The sequence below is a fragment of the Micropterus salmoides genome, unplaced genomic scaffold (assembly GCF_014851395.1).
Source record: "Micropterus salmoides isolate LMB-PRFRI ecotype aquatic unplaced genomic scaffold, ASM1485139v1 Ms_hic_scaffold_14, whole genome shotgun sequence".
In the NCBI taxonomy this organism is placed as follows: Eukaryota; Metazoa; Chordata; class Actinopteri; order Centrarchiformes; family Centrarchidae; genus Micropterus; species Micropterus salmoides.
The window spans coordinates 22,546,640-22,568,147 of NW_024040485.1; the positions used below are offsets into that span (position 1 = coordinate 22,546,640).

General features: G+C 38.0%; 2 protein-coding genes across 3 annotated transcripts; both read right to left on the reverse strand.

The window, feature by feature from the left end:
* Positions 1 to 3,372: 3,372 nt before the first annotated feature.
* Positions 3,373 to 9,968, reverse strand: LOC119902347 (complement factor H-like). Of its 2 annotated transcripts, XM_038718480.1 has the most exons (7): positions 9,740 to 9,967; positions 9,453 to 9,644; positions 6,730 to 6,909; positions 6,392 to 6,583; positions 4,528 to 4,692; positions 3,824 to 3,849; positions 3,373 to 3,687 (listed from the first exon to the last, which is right to left on the reverse strand). In XM_038718480.1, the coding sequence occupies exons 1-7, from the start codon at positions 9,792 to 9,794 to the stop codon at positions 3,676 to 3,678; spliced, it is 822 nt and encodes a 273-aa protein (XP_038574408.1). In that variant the 5' UTR covers positions 9,795 to 9,967; the 3' UTR covers positions 3,373 to 3,675. The 2 variants fall into 2 exon arrangements, with proteins under 2 accessions (XP_038574408.1, XP_038574409.1); XM_038718481.1 differs by lacking the exon at positions 4,528 to 4,692 and having other exon boundaries at positions 9,740 to 9,968.
* Positions 9,969 to 11,511: 1,543 nt separating this feature from the next.
* LOC119902344 (complement factor H-like) lies at positions 11,512 to 20,702 on the reverse strand. Its single transcript, XM_038718477.1, has 11 exons — positions 20,459 to 20,702; positions 20,172 to 20,363; positions 17,590 to 17,769; positions 17,241 to 17,426; positions 14,438 to 14,506; positions 14,282 to 14,311; positions 13,964 to 14,020; positions 13,365 to 13,526; positions 13,099 to 13,260; positions 11,911 to 11,936; positions 11,512 to 11,742 (listed from the first exon to the last, which is right to left on the reverse strand). Exons 1-11 carry the CDS (start codon positions 20,511 to 20,513, stop codon positions 11,728 to 11,730), a joined length of 1,134 nt encoding a protein of 377 aa, XP_038574405.1. The 5' UTR covers positions 20,514 to 20,702; the 3' UTR covers positions 11,512 to 11,727.
* Between the last annotated feature and the right edge of the window lie 806 nt (positions 20,703 to 21,508).

Consider the following 21,508-nt stretch of genomic DNA (forward strand, 5'->3'; position numbering starts at 1 on the left):
CATCATGCTGTTGTTCTGGAGCCAAAGGAGAGATGAGGCAAATAGGCTGCATGTACACACACACACCTACAGAAAAGGAGAAAACTACTCTCAAATCATCTTTTTCCTCTTCTTCAGCATACAGAAAGCCCCGGGCTTCAGAATCAGATTGAGAATTAGTAACTGTGAAGTAAGTGGCCGGTGTCCAATACAAATTCTCAATTAAAAGCTCTAAGTAAAATGTATTTAAAAAGAAAGGGCGACAACGCCACCTAGGGGGTACTTGGAGCCCTAGGACTCAGACACACACAGCTTCTTTTAAATTGAGGTTGGAGCAGAGCAGAAACCACAATGAGCTAAAATACATTTAACAATTTATTAATGCAATTAAAAATAAGACTTGATTTAAAAAGGCCTAACTAAAATCAATGTGATGACACAAGTTAAAAAGGGAGCTATATAAAAGGGGAATTAATAGTACTGCACCACAACATGCTAAAACACCACTGTCATGCAATAACAATCACAGCACACAAGTAAAAAACATTCCAAAATAAAACACCAGATGCACAAAAAATGTCGGCCATTTTCTGGCCCTGTGACATCCTGGCCTTTGGGTTCATATCCTTTGTCACATGTTATCCTAATCATATGTCCATCCTCATACCAAACATTTTGGTTTTCTGTGTATTTTGCATTTGGCATCTCCGGTGGAAGGCATGCTGCTTCGTCTGAGGAAAAGAAAACAACACATTTTTACCATGGTGTCAGTCTTTAAAGGTTCAGTGTGTCATATTTAGGAGGATCTATTGACAGAAAAACAATATAATATATATAACTATGTTTTCAGTGGTGTATAAAGACATGATATAATGAATCGTTAATGTTTTTATTACCTTACAATGAGCCATTTCTATCTACATACACCACGGGAATCCATGTTGATTCCACATTCCAACTTAAGAGCACATGAACACACAAAGTTGGAAGAAGCACTGATTCGTACAAACTAAATCTCGGAACCAGTTAATAATTGTTGGGGGTCGTCTCCCAGAAAGTTTGTTGTTCTGGAGCCAAAAGACAGCTGGGCAAATAGGCTGCACAAACACACACCTACAGAAAAGGAGAAAAACACTCTCATATAATCTTTTTCCTCTTCTTCAGCATACGGAAAGACCCAGGCTTCAGAATCAGTAACTGCTTTGTTGCCATTTAGTTTTTACACATACAAGGAATTTGCCTTGGTGAACAGGTGACTAACAATAGACATAATTACATTATCTTTAGAATTACTTTAGGAATGGAAATTATTGCTATGAGAATTTGTTTGTGGAAGATTCCAGATTCAGATCACTTTTGTCAATATCCATCCATCAATCATCAACCGCTTATCCTGTGTACAGGGTCGCGGGGGGCTGGAGCTAATCCCAGCTGAAATCGGGCAAAAGGCGGGGTACACCCTGGACAGGTTGCCAATCCATCGGAGGGCCACTTTTGTCAATATATTTTGTTTTTATAGAATAATTACTTTATGAATTCCACTTGGGAGAAATATGGAATTTATTGTATTAAGTCAACATTAGTTTTTTTGTTTGGGAAAGGCCTGTGATAATGATTAATTTGTCTCCACAGTTCCAGACTCACTGTGGTTCATTTGTTATAAAACTCTCTACAAAAATCGATTTGATTATTTGGAGTCCAAATTTCAATATGATTTACTGGACCGCTCAGATCAGAGGTCAATCTTCTGCCAGCACAGATTCAGTTTTTTACGCAGCCTGGCCTTCACTTCTTCTGATTGACGGATGATCTAAAAACATTTGGCCTTCGATCGCTTCTGACAACAACACACACCTTCAGTACACCCAGACTCACATAGATAATCTAGAGACTCAACAAGCCATCCACTTACAAGAGCAGATATTCTAATTGTTAAAAAATGCAGTCTCAAAATTCAAGCTTGTCAAACAGGTTCAAGAAACACACATGTTACATGTTTAAATCTTAAAAATGACAGCTTGCAAAGCTATCCAGAGCAAATTGTCATAGAAAGTTTAACGGAGCACAGCACTAGTTCAGGCAGGCAACAAAGTCAAGCTCAGCTCACAATCCCGCCACGTCAGCTGACTGTTCAGCTGATTCCTCTCTGATTCCTCTCAGCATTCATCAAATAAAGGCACCTTATTCAAGCTGCTATAGCCTGCAAGCAGCTTTTAACCAGCTACTCCTTTCAGGCCCTGTCTGATTATTCATTTCTGTTGTTATTGATGCCTGCTGAGCACACTGCTGGGGCTGGATTCAGCTTCCTCTGTGCACAACACGCACTATATTAGGAGGTTCAAAATGAAAAGTTTGCTATATATCTTGGGCATCCAATCTGAATGCATGGAATGACGCAGGAACACTCCAGTCCTCTGAACAAATTTTATTTCTTCAATACTCAAAGGTTGCATGTACCAACATTTAAGGCGGATAAATACACTTGAGCCGTTCGTTCCGAAAGAAAACAAACATAAGATTAGAACCCAAATTAATATGTCCATTATATGATATGAGGAAAGATAAATATCTTAAGTTAAAGTCCTCAGATAAACTAACATGGACATAGGATAAAACTAAAGAGCAAAATAACCTCTTCTTGTAGAAACCGAGACCAAGTCAAGGTCAAATAGTGAGTGAAAGGGAAAGCAGTCTTTAAATAAAGTGTGATCAGGTGAACTCACTCAGGTAGTCACAAAAGAGCTAAAGCAAATAGTTTTTTAAGGGATCACTCAATTGGCAGAAAAGTAATCAATGACAATTTTGATAAACTGATGAATCACGTAAGTATTTTTTTTCTTCCAGTAAAAATATCAATCACTGAGGCCTTCACATATATTGTGTATTGCCTGTACAAAATGTCACTTGAATGTTCTGTGTTTGTAACTGTGATGCAAAGTTATGTACATATGAGCACAATGATGAAGTATAGAAGAACCTTATTTTAAATACAGTCGTTAATCAAGTCATCAATAAAAAACCATTTAATTGAGAAATTATCTGATTTTAGTAATGAAGGAGTGGAAAAACAAAATAATCATGTGTGGTTAAGTTACTGTTGCATCCTGGAGTTGCTTTGCTGGTGGATTTTAGTTATATGGAAGTCACAGACATTTGAATTAATTAATGGATATTTAAATATCTAAAACAGTGGCAATGCTCTTCTTAAAACATTGTGTCATGATGAATAAAATTTAAAGATTCTTTTGAGTTATTAAGGCTGTGACAGACAGCCTGTACAGGTGGTACTCCCCCTGGGAGTGCATACAGGATCAGGATAAGCAGGTATGAATAAAGGATGGACAGATTACTTTTGGGGCATGACTTCAGCACAAGAACTCAGCAGACACAAGATTAGTGTTGAAATTCCAGTTGAATACTTTATTCAGGTAAGTCTTACAAGCAAGATAGTTTTGCAGCTTTGAGCATACAGACCGACAGTTTGCTCCTACATTATGTAGCCATCCATGGATCAATATGGTTTTTGAAAAACCCATCACGTGCGTGATAGCATGATTGGGTGTGAATGCTGCAAGCATTCGCAGCCTATGTTAATATAGCTTTGTTGTTTCTCAAAAGTTTCCAGTCTGGCATTTGTTTTCAGTCGGTGGTGAGCATATCCAAAGGCAGCAGTATCTTCCCCTTGGTGATACAGTCTTAGCAAGTATTCTGGTTACAAGACAGAGGTTTAAACAAACATTAAACACTTTCAGTTAAATGTAATGAACTAATATATATATATATATATATATATATATATATATATATATATATATATAAAAGTATAATCAGGAGTAAAACTCACCATCTTTAGCTGAAACTTGTTACAACCTGAAAACAATCAAAGAGGCACAGCTGTGATTATGTGAAGGAGATTATTGACTTTTGATAGGGAGGTGAAGTCTGATTTACTAAATGTCTGCAGTTTTCTTTCTGTTTTATTGTATTGTTTTGTTCATTGAATTAGTTGTAGAGGACCAGTACTTTTAAATCATGGTGCAGAAGCCTATAGTGAATCAGCTATATAATATAATAATATAATAATAATAAAAAATAATAATACTGTAGCTGGACATGTTTCCCCTCGTCTTTCTTTTCTTTGGTGCAAAGTAAACAAAAAAATCTCAGCAGCCAACAAGCTTATTTTGCTACCTTTAGACAGAGCCAAGCTAGTTGCCTTGCGTTATTATCTTTGTGGGGACCCATCATTGACAATGCATTCCCTAGAACATTACCCAAACCTTAACCATCACAACTACATCCTAACCCTTAACCTAACCTTAATCTAATTCTAACACTAAAACCAAGTCTTGACCCTCAAAAAGCCCTCGAGTCCAGCATTTTGGTCCCAACAAATCTTTTGGACCTCACAAGTATAGCGGTCTGGTGTTTGGAATCCATAAATACACACACACTTTATCTTAGCTGCCACTGATTAGGGAAAACAACAAAACTGCTGTATTTGTTTAATGGCATATTTACATGTAATGAGCTCATAGTGATACTTACATCTGGTAAACGTCATTCTTCCATCAGCACAGCGGCCCACAGAATAATTATTAAACATCCAGAGATCCTTACATTTGAATGTCTCACTCTCACCATTTTTTAGAATTTTTACTCCAGCAGGTTCTAAGGCTGGATATTCATTTGTATCCACAGAACAGAAGGTAGCTGCACAAAACAATAAAATAGAAAATGTGTTGTTATTTTCCCAGCCCACCTCTTTGATAGACCTTTAGAACTGACTTGTTTATACCTCTGCAGGTGGGTACTTCTGACCATGTGCCATCACTGTAACAAACCACTGCCGCTGGACCCACTTGTGTGTAAAAGGAACCGCACTAGTACGTTAAAAACATTTGACCCGTTTTCACAACATCACTGTGACGGAGCGGCTCCGTCCAGCCTCAATTAAGCCGGTCATAAAACCTTTTTATCATGCATTTTTCTTCTACTGTTTAAGTAGCGCGATCAAGGGTGCACACTTGGTAGTTCTATTCTTCTTTAAGCATACATTTAAACAAACATCAAACACTTACTATGTGTCGAGATGCATCGCAGGTTTGCTCTGTTTCCCATCCAGTTTGGCAAAACAGGAGCGTAACATTTCCTTCTTTTAAATAGCATGTTCTCGCGCGCTTTCATGGTCATGTGAACTGCAAAATTATGGTTTTTGGTTGTAATAATAATTTGTGATGTAAATAACTGGAAGGAAAATGTTTGTGGAGGTGGATATAATATTGTTGAAAATATGTCGAAGTGTAATAGATATAAATCCTTTTCTGGAGTTAGTAAAAACTGTTTATTATATTGTGTAAATAATGGTTAAGCCTAGTGGGAAGGGCTACTGTCTTTAAAAGTGGCAGCTTTGGGCCTGTGAGGTCAGTCTTGGCCTGGTCACAGAGGAGGTAACTAGTGATTTGTATTTTTGAGGGGATAGAGAGAAACTGAGTTATCAAAGTATTTTTTTTGTAACTTTATTATTGAGTAAGTTATTAATTTTTTTCAAATCGTTATTTTTTTAGTTTTGTTTTCTTTATACAAGTTTTTCACTGTTTGCACTTTGGAGGCCGGCATAATAAAAATCACGCCACTATTTTTCGACTACGCATGTGTTTTTCCCTATTTTGAGGAGGTTGGACGAGAACCCCCGCTACAATCACCATTAGGAACTGTGGGTTCCACAGTTGCTCACTGAAATATAAAAATAAAAAAGGTTTTATGGAAATAAATATTTTGAGCTGTCATAGAAGAGTTTACCACCAATAAATTTCACATAAGGATACACACAATGCATTTTGGTGAGTAACACTGAATACAAACAGAAACTTTGTTTACAAGCAAACTCTATAGGGCATCTTAAAATAGTGGGTCATAAAAAACAAAACACTGAGGAATGTTGCTATAAATCTTTGTAGAACTGAGAGAAACTGTAGCTGGCTGATTCTCTGTGGGTTCTCTGAATGACACCTTTCACAAATCTCTCATTTGATCTATTCCTTTAAGCTTTTTATAACACGATTGATCAGTGTTGCAAACCTGTCTTCTAGAAACAAAACTATAAACTGTGCCACCTACCAAACCTGCAACATTCTTTAAATACTTTTAATATTTTGATTAGTTGCTTATTCTTAAATAAGCAACTAACCAAAATAATAATCTAAATGATTCATTGTATTTTCATGCACCTGTTGCTGCAACATTCTTTAAATACTTTTAATATTTTGATTAGTTGCTTATTCTTAAATAAGCAACTAGTTGCTTTTAGATTAGTTGCTTATTCTTAAATAAGCAACTAACCAAAATAATAATCTAAATATTAATTCATTGTATTTTCATCACTGCATATCTCAGCACATTGTCCACTTACTGCACGGTGGTCCTTCAGTCCAGTTTCCAGCTATGCAAAGGATGGATTTTTTGCTGTCTGCTCCCTCTACAGTATATCCATCTTCACATTCATACTGCACTTCTGAATCTACAGCAAACACCTCCTGGTATTCCTGATCAATGATGACTGCATGGGGGATTTTAGGAGGCTCACCGCAAACCTGGATACTTCCTGTAAAAATAAGCACACTGTCATGTGAGTGGTTACTTGGTTGTTGCAGCTGGTGAGAATTCAAGCCTAAGAATTAACAGCACTGATATTATTCTGGTCTCTGTTAGTTTCACAGCTTACTGGTATAGAACATCTGACAGACTTACTCTCACAGACCGACACAGAGGACCACGTTCCACTTCTACATATGGCTGTGACATCCTGGTCTTTGGGTTCATATCCTTTTTCACATGTTATCCTAATCATGTGTCCGTCCTCATACCAACCATTTTGGTTTTCTGTGTATTTTGCATTTGGCATCTCCGGTGGAAGGCACGCTGCTTCGTCTGAGGAAAAGAAAACAACACATTTTTACCATGGTGTCAGTCTTTAAAGGTTCAGTGTGTCATATTTAGGAGGATCTATTGACAGAAAAACAATATAATATATATAACTATGTTTTCAGTAGTGTACAAAGATATGATATAATGAATCCATCCATCCATCCATCGTCAAACACTTATCCTGCATACAGGGTCCCAGCTGACATCGGGCGAAAGGCGGGTTATACCCTGGACAGGTTGGCAGTCCATCACAGGGCGATATAAGGAACCGTTAATGTTTTTATTACCTTACAATGAGCCATTTCTACCTACGTACACCGCGGGTCCTCTAACATGGACGGCGCCATGTTCCAACAGTAGCCCAAATGGACAAAAGGCTCTAGAGAGCGCTGGAGAGAATGTGGAATCCATGTTGAGTCCACATTCCAACTTAAGAGCACATGAACACACACTGAAGTTGGAAGAACCACTGATTCTTACACACTGACCCTTTAAAAAGGTGGTATTATGCTCATTTTCAGGTTCAAAATCTTAAGTAGGGGTTGTACCAGAACAGGTTTACATGGTTCAACTTTCAAAAAACACCATATTCTTCTCATACTGCACATTGCTGCAGCTCCTCTTTTCACCCTATGTGTTGTACGCTCCGCTCTTGAGCTACAGAGGGATGCATCTTACTTGTACAAAATCTTTGTTGGGAGTTGCACATGCGCTGTTCCCAGGTAAGGACTACTAGCCAATCAGAAGCAGAGAAGTGCGGGTCGTAAGAAACAAGTGTAGCGCTCCTACCCTCTAGAAAGTAAGTTTGGGCAGGGCCCCGAGTTCTTTTAGAATATTGTTTCTTAACATCAACACTGAAACCCGGCGTCAACTATCTTAGCTTCCCTTGTAGTCAAAATGTGAAACTCAGATATGATAACTGGCTTTCAGATAAAATAATCAACACCACTCTACTATATGATTAAAGTTCTCTTATTCTTTAGAAAAATAAAATAAATGCAAAATAAACAATCACTCGTTTCACACAAGATCTGCGGTAATTCAGTAGTTCTGTTGCAAGATAACAATACCACAGTTCACCACACTATAACACTCTCACATACAGCTGGCAAAACCACTTCAAACAACGTTGCAGGCCTGATGCGTGGCTCGTGTACGTTGAGACCCAAAAGCAATTGGTCGTTTATGAGCAGGAAAATAAAATAAAGGAGTGCCTGATAACTGGTGCACTTCTGTGAGTTTTTTGTGATGTGTCTACCGTCAGTCACTGTCTGCTGGAGTGAAGTGTCGATGCCCATGATGCTCCTCCTATCATGCCCACTGGCATCAACCAATGAAAACCCACTCTTAAGACTCCAGCACAATTACCACAGATTTACAACTTGCATATACAACCCATGAACTCTTCATAACATGTCTTTAACTAAACATTATCTTTAAGTTATTTATCATACAACATATGTGCAACATACAACAGTTTTTAACAAAAATACATCACCATATTTTTACCATCAATATGCAATGACTTTTAATATCAGTATACTATTTAGGTAGTGTGATCCAAATCAAAGCCGCTTCAGACTGCGACCGTAACCTAGCAGATGGTATAAGTTACTTATTAATTTTTATCTATGTACTGTATATTTATTATTACGTTGTAGCTGTTGTTGTTTTGTCTTGGTTTTTCTGTGTGCTATGGACCTTCCATTCTGAGTCCTGAATAAAGTCATTATTATTATTATTATATATTACTCACAAGTCCACAACAGTCTGTCGTGTTTTCACGTTACATTTTAGTTTCCCTCAGCTCGCTTGGAACCTCGACAGAGGTGATGTGATGTGAAAAAAAGTACATGGAAGCAGGTGCAACATTTCTACAATGGAAAACCAAACAAAGGCGAGTCAAGCCAAAGGGCCTCTGCTCAGACTAGCTTGGTTTGAGGGTGTGCCTGACCCCGCTAGCCGCTTGGCAAGCTTTATGACGCGTTTTCATTGTGACGTCACAGTGAAGGAAGTGAAGGGCTGGACTACAAACAAGCTGTTTTCAAACGGTTCAGAGCAGAGCTTTCTGTGGGAGATGGGAACTCCCTTTGTGCTGGACTTTGGGCTTTTTCACTTTGCAAACCTGTTAACGTGCACAAAAAATAGATATATCTCAATAAAAGGAGAGAGAAAAAGCCAAAAAACATAATACCACCTCTATTTGTAAATGTTTATGTTTAAAATATTTCTGCAATTATTTGCATGAATATTCCTCCAAGGACTTATTATATATTGGCTGCTAAAGGGAATGCTCCACTGCCTTGATTATGGATATATGATTAAAGTTAAATTAAATAATATAGATGAAAATTAAGCCAAGTTATTACAATTCATAATCCCGAGGGCAACATGAATGTCTAGACCAAATGTCATTGCAATCAATCCAACACGTTCAGTATTTCAGTCTGGATCAAAGTAGTGCACGGCCGACAGACTGACTTTGCCATTCATAGAGTGACGGAGCAACCATGTGGACAAAGTAAAACAGCAGAGGGAACACTTACCTATACACTGTGGTGTATGAGACCATTTTCCAGTTTGACATGTGCTTGTTGCCCACCATCCCTTCACCACAGGTTTACGACCAGTATCACAGGTATAACTGAGCTCCGTTCCATGAGAATAAGTCTCTTGCTTTGGGGCAAAGAAACCACCATCCAGTTTAGGAGCACTACAGGACTGTGCAGCGCTTTGTGCTAAAATACAATAGTAAGCAAAATTACTCTACAGTCACTGCATTTGTTTTTAACAAACTTAAATGGTTGGATGTCAAAGTATTTAATGTTCTTACCATGAAGCACTCCTGGAAACCAAATCAGAACTAATCCAAGATATCTGATGTTCATTTTGTCAGGAATGAAATCATCCCACGACACAGTAAATCTGAGAGCTTAGTCCAGATCAGAACCAGTTAATAATTGTTGGGGGCCTTCTCCCAGAAAGTTTGTCAAGTAAACACACAGGCATCATGCTGTTGTTCTGGAGCCGAAGGAGAGATGGACAAATAGGCTGCATGTACACACACACCTACAGAAAAGGAGAAAACTACTCTCATATCATCTTTTTCCTCTTCTTCAGCATACAGAAAGCCCCGGGCTTCAGAATCAGATTTAGAATCAGTAACTGCTTTATTTGCCATGTAGTTTTACACATTTGCTTTGTTGACTAGTTGCATAACAATAGACATAATTACATGTAACTTATTATTAATTACTTAGGGCAAATACGTCATTTGTTAATTCCACATTTGTTTGGAAAATGCCTGTCATAATGATTAATTTGTCCCAGAGTACCAGAATCTCTATGGTTTATTTGTTATGAAACTCTCTACAAAAATCTATTTGAGTATTTGTCCAAATTTCAAAATGTTTTACTGGACTGCTCTGATCAGAGGTCAGTCGTCTGCCTGCACTGATTTAGTTATTTATGTAGCCTGGCCTTCACTTCTTCTGATTAACAGATTCTGATTAACAGATGATCTAAAAACACATATTTGTCCTTGATTGCTTCTGAGAACACAAACCTTCAGAACATCCAGATCTACATGGATAATCAACCATTATGTGAGAGTAAGACTCAACTAGCCAAGAGCATTGCAGTCAAACAGGTTTAGGTAACGCATGTTACAAGTTTAAATCTGATAATCTCTAAAATGTCAGCTTACCACATTGTAAGAGCAAAGCTATTCAGAGCAAATACTTTGTCATAGAAGGTTCATTACATTTTATTTACACAATATAAACAAAACCTGTGCATCGGAACATCATCAGGGACAGTTTGAGTAAATTACCTCCATCTGCTCACACTGTGTGAAACTGAAGTCTATGAATTCAGTGACAAGTTGCACTCTTACAGTTAACTATCTTGAAATTTAAACAAGTTAACTTAACTTATTGTAGATAAAATGTTTGTAGATGGAATCCATAGGTCACCACATTTTCTGTGTGCAATGACAAACGATCTACACAGTCACCACTATTGCAGTTACAAATAACACTACCTGAACAAGTTTGCATAAACTCCTGATCCTGTTTAGCCATGCTAGCAGCATGGTCATTGGTTCATCACCACTTTGGTCCACAATTAAATATCTCTACAACTATCTGATAGATTGCGGTGTAATTTGGTGCACACATTCATGTTCTTGTCAGGGTAACTTTGTTAGAACTAGTGCCGTCATTTAATTTGCCCAATTATTTGGTTCATAACTAAATACCTGCAGAACTAAAGACGTTCTCATCAGCCTTAGATGTACTGTATGTTCTTTATTTTATTATTCTGTCAATGAACCATCATGTATTGCACTTCTACATCAGTGTCGGTTAGGCAGCAACATGTTGCATTTCAAACATGCAGCTTCAGATGCTGTAAATAGCTTTGGACAGTTGTGTTTTTTATTTTATTTGATTATGATGACCCCACCATGAAGCACTTAAACTGACAATGGATTTTGTCAAGAGTTTGTATTAATGCTGTCTCAAGTATGATAATATAAGAAGAACTAGTGCTTGCAGAGAGGAAGGACTGTTCTGAACAATGTGTAGACAAAATAATACAAAGATCTCTGTTAAGATTTCTAGTGAACATTTAATTCAGATTACTGTAGGCCATATGACCCTTATACAGTCAAAATATTGATCATGTTATTAGTGCATGAAGTTTTAAAAAAATCAATTGAGACAACATGTTTTTGGGCGTAGTTGTTTTATGGTGGAGGTATTTCAAAAGTTTCCAACTTGGCTTTTGTTGTCAGCCCAGCAGTTGTTCTTCTCTTGTGCTTTACTGGCATAATCCCTGGGTTACAACACAGACAATAAGCAATAATGTTAATAGCTAATTCATCAATATTAACATGGTATTAAATTGCAGGATAAAGTTCAAATAAAGTATTGTCCAACAATAAATAAACAATTTAACAGTAATTACATTCTTTAAAAAAGTAAATCCAAGAATAACACTTACCCGTTGAATGTCATAATAATGACAACCTAAAAGAATCCAACAGCAGCACAGCAGTGAATATTTCAGTAGGTAGTTTAATTCACACAAACATTTGTTACTGATGGCTGATTCACTACATTTCTGCTTAGCTGCACCTACTGAGGAAAATCTGTTCTGTTCTTATAGGACAAGACTGGTGTTATTCTATATATTCCTACTGTAGACAAATTCCATGACAAGATACCCATTTTTATTAGTGTTTGAGATATTTTGCTGTTCACAAACCGTGTGTCGTAGGGTTGTGGGGCAGCTGGATCTAACACGGTCAAACAGAAGAGGGTCGAGTGGCTGAAATGGTGCAAACTGGGGGCATGGCGGAGGCTAAAGGGAAATAGCTGTTGGCCACAGAGTTTGCATTAGGAAAGGGTCAACGATGGAAGGCAATGTAGGGAAGGAAAATGTGCTGTGGTTTTGGAGAGTAAGGAGATAAAAGATGAGACAGGTGACAATAGAAAATGTTGGGTGGAGAAAACTCCATGGCTTGATGCTGTTGAGGCGTTATGAACAGAAACGTTTAATTTTACAGAGGAGGAAGACGAGGCTGAAGGAGCCAAAGGAGCAGTATTAGTGGTGGCTGAAAAGTGAAGAGGAAAGGATGCTATGAATGTGTTTAAATAAAGAAAAGAGATGAGACATATTAGACACAAAGGGAGAAGGTATTTGAGTGAAGAAGGTTGGAGCAGCTCTGCTGTTGGTGGGTGGTGTGATGACATGAGAAAGCACTGGGTGAACTAACTGGAGTATGGGGATATGAGAAGCTGGCTGGAGTGCTGGATATGGAGACATATAGTTGGAAAAGTTTGGCTTTTTGCTGTTTCGATAAGAAGAAATGTTCTTATCCTCAGGGGCAAGCTGCAAGAGTGCCAGTCCAGTCGGACATGTTTGGTTCTTTTCATGGGATTTGTTGACAATAAGAAAACTATAGAGTAATGCCAGGCTTATTTTCTAAATACTCAGGTTTCCGTTCTTGGTGTTCTTTTTTCCTTTTATTCTTTTCCTTTTTCTTCTTTTTGAAACTATCACACTGAAAATGATTCATATCTAAATCACTTTAGTTCATATTCATAAACATAGTAGTTGACAATAAAAAGGTTGAAACTAAAAGTTTAGTGGCAAATAAATATGTGAAGAGCTTACGTATATACTTACAGCTTGTATAATGTATTCTTCCATTAATGCACTGAAAAACCCTGCTCCAAGAAGAATAAATGCATGGAAATGTCTTTTTCTCTCCTTCCTTGATATATTCAACTCCAGATAGTTGAAAGTTGTCCCAACGATGTCTAGTATGATCCACGACACAGAATGCCTCTGCACAAAAGTAATACAAAAAAAAACACATATATGTAATTATGTGGTATAACATCTTTGATAGACTTTGAGAATGAAAAATTGTGATATTGACTTGTTTAAACCTTTGCAGATGGGAAGGTCTGACCAACTGCCATCACTGTAACACGTCACGGTGTCTGAACCGACTTGTGTGTAAAAGGCATTACATTGGTATTTCAAAGACATTCGATTCACTTGTACAACATCACTGTTTGGAACGTTTGGGTGTTCTCCACAGTGGTCAACTGAAATTAAAAAAGAGATTTAACATTGTCACAGTATGTCAGTGAAATGGTGATCCAGCAACAACAGCACAACATATTGTAATAAAATTAACATAGTGCCATCAGCCTATTATTTTGGATACCTAAAACCTCCCTGACTGGCTTTTTAACTCGATTTAATCCTTGTTTTTTCCCATGTTGAATGTGTAATTCTCACACTGTGGTCCTTTGCCACCATGTGACGTCACCTGCTGCTTCTTTTCACCTGCCAGCGATGAGCTTCACCGGGAGGATGTATCACAGAAAATACACACCATGCCTATCCCCAAACCACTCAGTGAGGCTACAGATTCTTTTACAGTAACTGGTCAGCTAGTGAAGAAATAATTTAAAAGTAAATATATAAACAAAGCCCGATACATGTGATGTAAAAGGAGCATTTGATCTGAATGATTTACTTGACATGAATGCACGTTGACTGTCTCTGTCATTTGAGCCAGAGGTGGCAGAAGATCCTGTAAGATGCAGAGGAGATAAAGGTATACACACAGAACAGAAGACACACCAGTTAGTAACACTTCAGCATGTTATTTGGACTCTTTTTCTTTCTGATTCAGAGTAATGTCAAAACAATTTCCCCATTATTCTTTTTGAAAATTAAAGATTTTAATGTAAAGTAGATTAACCTTTAAATCAATGATTATTAAATTTACAATAATATACAGTATATATATATATATATATCTTCTATAATACAATCAATGTCAATAATCTACCTCCTACGGCACCTGTTTCAGTTCCTCTGCCTAAGTGGGAATAAGAAAATAAATTAGATATACAATATATACATATTCTAAAATGGAATTAAATAAATGAATATACTCATTTATATTTAATACAGACAAATAAACCCCCAGGTTTTGTTCCCCCACCTTGTTCAGTGTCCTCCCAACCTGTTGTTCCCACTGTGGATCCACCATGTTCAATAGTTGGTCTGGCTCCTCCAAGAAACGTAAGTTATTCTGTAATGTCAACTAAAATCGTTCTGCGTATTTTACCTGTTGACTTGATAAATACAGTATACGGTATAATGTTGCACAGTAATTATTCTGGTTAGTTTTACAGCTTACTGGTACAGCAGACTTACTCTCACAGACCGGCACAGAGGACCATGTTCCACTTCTACATATGGTGACTTGCTGGCCTTTGGGTTCATATCCTTGGTCACATGTTACTCTAAGTCTAGATCATCATCTGCTCATGCTGTTCGCCCTAAGTTTTCGTGCAGCCTGCAGGAGCTCTTTTATTTTATTCCCTATCTACTGGTTGTGTCCCTGATTATTTTAAAACGGCTTGCGTGAACCCACTTTTAAAGAAACCTGGTTTAGATCCCTCCCTACCACAAAATTTTAGACCATTTTCAAAACTGCCTTTTATTGCAAAGATTCTAGAAAGAATTGTGTCCAAACAGCTGCTCACTGTACTGGAAAATAACAAATTATTTGAAAAGTTTCAATCTGGTTTCAGGAAGTACCACAGCACTGAGACTGCCCTGCTTAAAGTCACCAATGACCTTTTAATGTCTGCTGATGAAGGCATGTGCTCAGTCCTGGTACTCCTGGACCTTAGCACTGCTTTTGACAGACTGAGGCACTGGGTGGGGATCTCTGGTACGGTGCTAGAATGGTTTTCATCCTACCTGTCAAATAGGAAGTTTTGCGTGTCTGTAAACAACTATGTCTCTTCGTTCTGTCCAGTTAAATATGGTGTGCCTCAGGGGTCGGTCTTAGGACCCATTTTGTTTTCCTTGTATCTGCTTCCCCTTGGACATATTATCCATAAACATGGAATTTCTTTTCATATTTATGCTGATGACACACAAATATACTTGCCCATCAGATCCACAGTCCCTGGAATGCTGAGTTCACAGTATTGGCAGTATTTGTTTTGCCATCTGCTGGTTCCCTAGTAAATCACATTAAGCCTGTGGCAAAGAACCTTGGAGTTTGGTTTGATAGTAATTTAAATTTCAAGCAGCACACCACAAAGCTTGTTCAATCATGTTTTTATCAACTTAGAAATATAGCAAAAATTCAATCTATGTTAACTTTTAAGGACACTGAGACCATTTTACACGCCTTCATCTCATCACGCCTAGATTATTGCAACAGCCTTTTCACCTGTTTAACCCAGAAATCTATTGATCGACTCCAGACTGTCCAGAACTCAGCTGCCAGGCTTTTAACCAGAACAAAGAAATATGACCACATTACTCCTATTTTAGCTTCATTACACTGGCTCCCAGTATGTTTTAGAATTGACTTTAAAATTCTATTGATCACTTTTAAAGCTCTTCATGGCCTCTCGCCTTGTTATATTTCTGACCTTTTAGTCCCATGCACACCAGCACATACCTTGAGATCCTCGGGCAGAGGTCTGCTATCTGTTCCAGAGTCTCGACTGAAAACTAAAGGGGACAGAGCGTTTGTTGTCAGGGCCCCGAGGCTCTGGAACAGTCTGCCCGAGGAAATCAGGTCAGCTGATTCAGTGAACTCTTTTAAGTCCCTTCTTAAAACACAGTGTTATAGGAGAGCATTTCCCAATCTTATTTGACTTTATTTTATCCGTTTTATTTTATTCTATTTTACTAATTTTATATTTATCTTTTTTATTTATTTTAGTCTTTTCTTTTCTTTATCTTGTATTGTTTTTGTATTGTTTTTTGGGGTATTATTGTCTTTACACTTGTTAAAGCACTTTGTAACTCGTTTTTGAAAAGTGCTCTACAAATAAAGATTATTATTATTATATTATTAAGTTAGTATAGCTATTTATTACTATGATATTTACTAAGCCTGTGAATAATATTCTTAGAGAACAGAGTGATTAACGGTGTCAAAAAGCCTTGGACAGGTAAATAAATAAAACACAAGTTAGTTTAGCATCCAAGCTCTTGACAATATCATCTACAGCCAGTGTGGCCGCTGTAATAGTACTGTGGCCAGGTCTAAAACCCGACTGGTATTTGTTCAGTAAGCTACATTCAGTTAAAAAAGAACAAAGCTGTCTATTTAGACTGCAGAATTTTAGCCAGGCAAGACAGCTTTGAAATAGGTCGATAATTATCAAGTACTCTAGTGTCTCCTCCATTTTGAAGAGTGAGCACATGCACAGTTTGCAAGATGCAAGATGGACATGCAAGATTCCAGTTGACACAGTTAGATTAAAAATATGCGTTAATGGCCTTGAGATAAAAGGCGCTGCCCTGACCAGCAGGCATGGATCCAATTTGTCTCGACCAGCTGATTTCCTAGCATTTATAGTAATTAAGGCATCTAGGACTTAATTGTCATGAAATGGTTTTATTGCAAAATCTTGTCATATGTTTTTTGTATCCAGCTATCATCTTGTTAAGTAGTAGTGGACAATTTATCAAAGAGATTACTTGATCTAAGAAAGTGGCTATTAAAAGCATCAACAATAATGTTGTTTTTTTATGTCTGTTCTTTCTTCAGTAAATCCTTCAACAGGGATTTCACTGTTTTCCAAAACTTTGCCCCATTACATTCAAGTAAACTATTTACATAGTAGTCTGATTTTGCTTTCTAGTGCACATGGTATTTTGTCTGCCTAAAAGCTAGCCAGCTGAGATATTTTTTTTCTAATCTACAGTTGGACAATTGCTGTTCAGGGGGTCAAATGATTAGTGCATCTCTCAGCACATTGTCCACTTACTGCACGGTGGTCCTTTAGTCCAAGTTCCAGCTATGCAAAAGATGGATTTTTCTGCTCCCTCTACAGTATATCCATCTTCACATTCATACTGCACTTCTGAATCTACAGCAAACATCTCCTGGTATCTCTGATGAATGATGACTGCATGGGGGATTTTAGGAGGTTCACCGCATGCAAGGATACTTTCTGTAAAAATAAACCCATTAGTCATCAACAGGTAAAGGTGCTCAGATGTGTGGCTTGGTTGGTGCAACTGGTGAGAATTTAAACCTAAGAATTACAGCACTGATATTATTCTGGTCTCTGTTAGTTTCACAGCTTACTGGTATAGAACATCTGACAGACTTACTCTCACAGACCGGCACAGAGGACCACGCTCCATTTATACATATGGCTGTGACATCCTGGCCTTTGGGTTCATATCCTTTGTCACATGTTATCCTAATAATGTGTCCGTCCTCATACCAACCATTTTGGTTTTCTGTGTATTTTGCATTTGGCATCTCCGGTGGAAGGCACGCTGCTTCGTCTGAGGAAAAGAAAACAACACATTTTTACCATGGTGTCAGTCTTTAAAGGTTCAGTATGTCATATTTAGGAGGATCTATTGACAGAAAAACAATATAATATATATAACTATGTTTTCAGTAGTGTACAAAGATATGATATAATGAATCCATCCATCCATCCATCGTCAAACACTTATCCTGCATACAGGGTCCCAGCTGACATCGGGCGAAAGGCGGGTTATACCCTGGACAGGTTGGCAGTCCATCGCAGGGCGATATAAGGAACCGTTAATGTTTTTATTACCTTACAATGAGCCATTTCTACCTACGTACACCGCGGGTCCTCTAACATGGACGGCGCCATGTTCCAACAGTAGCCCAAATGGACAAAAGGCTCTAGAGAGCGCTGGAGAGAATGTGGAATCCATGTTGAGTCCACATTCCAACTTAAGAGCACATGAACACACACTGAAGTTGGAAGAACCACTGATTCTTACACACTGACCCTTTAAAAAGGTGGTATTATGCTCATTTTCAGGTTCAAAATCTTAAGTAGGGGTTGTACCAGAACAGGTTTACATGGTTCAACTTTCAAAAAACACCATATTCTTCTCATACTGCACATTGCTGCAGCTCCTCTTTTCACCCTATGTGTTGTACGCTCCGCTCTTGAGCTACAGAGGGATGCATCTTACTTGTACAAAATCTTTGTTGGGAGTTGCACATGCGCAGTTCCCAGGTAAGGACTACTAGCCAATCAGAAGCAGAGAAGTGCGGGTCGTAAGAAACAAGTGTAGCGCTCCTACCCTCTAGAAAGTAAGTTTGGGCAGGGCCCCGAGTTCTTTTAGAATATTGTTTCTTAACATCAACACTGAAACCCGGCGTCAACTATCTTAGCTTCCCTTGTAGTCAAAATGTGAAACTCAGATATGATAACTGGCTTTCAGATAAAATAATCAACACCACTCTACTATATGATTAAAGTTCTCTTATTCTTTAGAAAAATAAAATAAATGCAAAATAAACAATCACTCGTTTCACACAAGATCTGCGGTAATTCAGTAGTTCTGTTGCAAGATAACAATACCACAGTTCACCACACTATAACACTCTCACATACAGCTGGCAAAACCACTTCAAACAACGTTGCAGGCCTGATGCGTGGCTCGTGTACGTTGAGACCCAAAAGCAATTGGTCGTTTATGAGCAGGAAAATAAAATAAAGGAGTGCCTGATAACTGGTGCACTTCTGTGAGTTTTTTGTGATGTGTCTACCGTCAGTCACTGTCTGCTGGAGTGAAGTGTCGATGCCCATGATGCTCCTCCTATCATGCCCACTGGCATCAACCAATGAAAACCCACTCTTAAGACTCCAGCACAATTACCACAGATTTACAACTTGCATATACAACCCATGAACTCTTCATAACATGTCTTTAACTAAACATTATCTTTAAGTTATTTATCATACAACATATGTGCAACATACAACAGTTTTTAACAAAAATACATCACCATATTTTTACCATCAATATGCAATGACTTTTAATATCAGTAAAATATAAAACTTTCTGTTGCTGGCCTCTGTCTGGTGCAGCAATGATGATGCAGTGAATAGTGAATATTCTCTCTGACCGGTCAGCAGTCTGTCGTGTTTTCACGTTACATTTTAGTTTCCCTCAGCTCGCTTGGAACCTCGACAGAGGTGATGTGATGTGAAAAAAAGTACATGGAAGCAGGTGCAACATTTCTACAATGGAAAACCAAACAAAGGCGAGTCAAGCCAAAGGGCCTCTGCTCAGACTAGCTTGGTTTGAGGGTGTGCCTGACCCCGCTAGCCGCTTGGCAAGCTTTATGACGCGTTTTCATTGTGACGTCACAGTGAAGGAAGTGAAGGGCTGGACTACAAACAAGCTGTTTTCAAACGGTTCAGAGCAGAGCTTTCTGTGGGAGATGGGAACTCCCTTTGTGCTGGACTTTGGGCTTTTTCACTTTGCAAACCTGTTAACGTGCACAAAAAATAGATATATCTCAATAAAAGGAGAGAGAAAAAGCCAAAAAACATAATACCACCTCTATTTGTAAATGTTTATGTTTAAAATATTTCTGCAATTATTTGCATGAATATTCCTCCAAGGACTTATTATATATTGGCTGCTAAAGGGAATGCTCCACTGCCTTGATTATGGATATATGATTAAAGTTAAATTAAATAATATAGATGAAAATTAAGCCAAGTTATTACAATTCATAATCCCGAGGGCAACATGAATGTCTAGACCAAATGTCATTGCAATCAATCCAACACGTTCAGTATTTCAGTCTGGATCAAAGTAGTGCACGGCCGACAGACTGACTTTGCCATTCATAGAGTGACGGAGCAACCATGTGGACAAAGTAAAACAGCAGAGGGAACACTTACCTATACACTGTGGTGTATGAGACCATTTTCCAGTTTGACATGTGCTTGTTGCCCACCATCCCTTCACCACAGGTTTACGACCAGTATCACAGGTATAACTGAGCTCCGTTCCATGAGAATAAGTCTCTTGCTTTGGGGCAAAGAAACCACCATCCAGTTTAGGAGCACTACAGGACTGTGCAGCGCTTTGTGCTAAAATACAATAGTAAGCAAAATTACTCTACAGTCACTGCATTTGTTTTTAACAAACTTAAATGGTTGGATGTCAAAGTATTTAATGTTCTTACCATGAAGCACTCCTGGAAACCAAATCAGAACTAATCCAAGATATCTGATGTTCATTTTGTCAGGAATGAAATCATCCCACGACACAGTAAATCTGAGAGCTTAGTCCAGATCAGAACCAGTTAATAATTGTTGGGGGCCTTCTCCCAGAAAGTTTGTCAAGTAAACACACAGGCATCATGCTGTTGTTCTGGAGCCGAAGGAGAGATGGACAAATAGGCTGCATGTACACACACACCTACAGAAAAGGAGAAAACTACTCTCATATCATCTTTTTCCTCTTCTTCAGCATACAGAAAGCCCCGGGCTTCAGAATCAGATTTAGAATCAGTAACTGCTTTATTTGCCATGTAGTTTTACACATTTGCTTTGTTGACTAGTTGCATAACAATAGACATAATTACATGTAACTTATTATTAATTACTTAGGGCAAATACGTCATTTGTTAATTCCACATTTGTTTGGAAAATGCCTGTCATAATGATTAATTTGTCCCAGAGTACCAGAATCTCTATGGTTTATTTGTTATGAAACTCTCTACAAAAATCTATTTGAGTATTTGTCCAAATTTCAAAATGTTTTACTGGACTGCTCTGATCAGAGGTCAGTCGTCTGCCTGCACTGATTTAGTTATTTATGTAGCCTGGCCTTCACTTCTTCTGATTAACAGATTCTGATTAACAGATGATCTAAAAACACATATTTGTCCTTGATTGCTTCTGAGAACACAAACCTTCAGAACATCCAGATCTACATGGATAATCAACCATTATGTGAGAGTAAGACTCAACTAGCCAAGAGCATTGCAGTCAAACAGGTTTAGGTAACGCATGTTACAAGTTTAAATCTGATAATCTCTAAAATGTCAGTTTACCACATTGTAAGAGCAAAGCTATTCAGAGCAAATACTTTGTCATAGAAGGTTCATTACATTTTATTTACACAATATAAACAAAACCTGTGCATCGGAACATCATCAGGGACAGTTTGAGTAAATTACCTCCATCTGCTCACACTGTGTGAAACTGAAGTCTATGAATTCAGTGACAAG

Excerpts from the sequence above, each read along its gene's own strand:
- LOC119902344 (XM_038718477.1), bottom strand. The coding sequence starts at position 20,513 with ATGAACATCAGATATCTTGGATTAGTTCTGATTTGGTTTCCAGGAGTG. Across the intron at positions 14,312-14,437 it reads TTGGGAGGACACTGAACAAG|GCAGAGGAACTGAAACAGGT; the intron begins GTGGGGGAACAA and ends ATTCCCACTTAG. Across the intron at positions 14,021-14,281 it reads TGAAACAGGTGCCGTAGGAG|GATCTTCTGCCACCTCTGGC; the intron begins GTAGATTATTGA and ends TGCATCTTACAG.
- LOC119902347 (XM_038718480.1), bottom strand. The coding sequence starts at position 9,794 with ATGAACATCAGATATCTTGGATTAGTTCTGATTTGGTTTCCAGGAGTG. Across the intron at positions 9,645-9,739 it reads GTTTCCAGGAGTGCTTCATG|CACAAAGCGCTGCACAGTCC; the intron begins GTAAGAACATTA and ends ATTGTATTTTAG. Across the intron at positions 6,910-9,452 it reads TCATACACCACAGTGTATAG|ACGAAGCAGCGTGCCTTCCA; the intron begins GTAAGTGTTCCC and ends TCTTTTCCTCAG.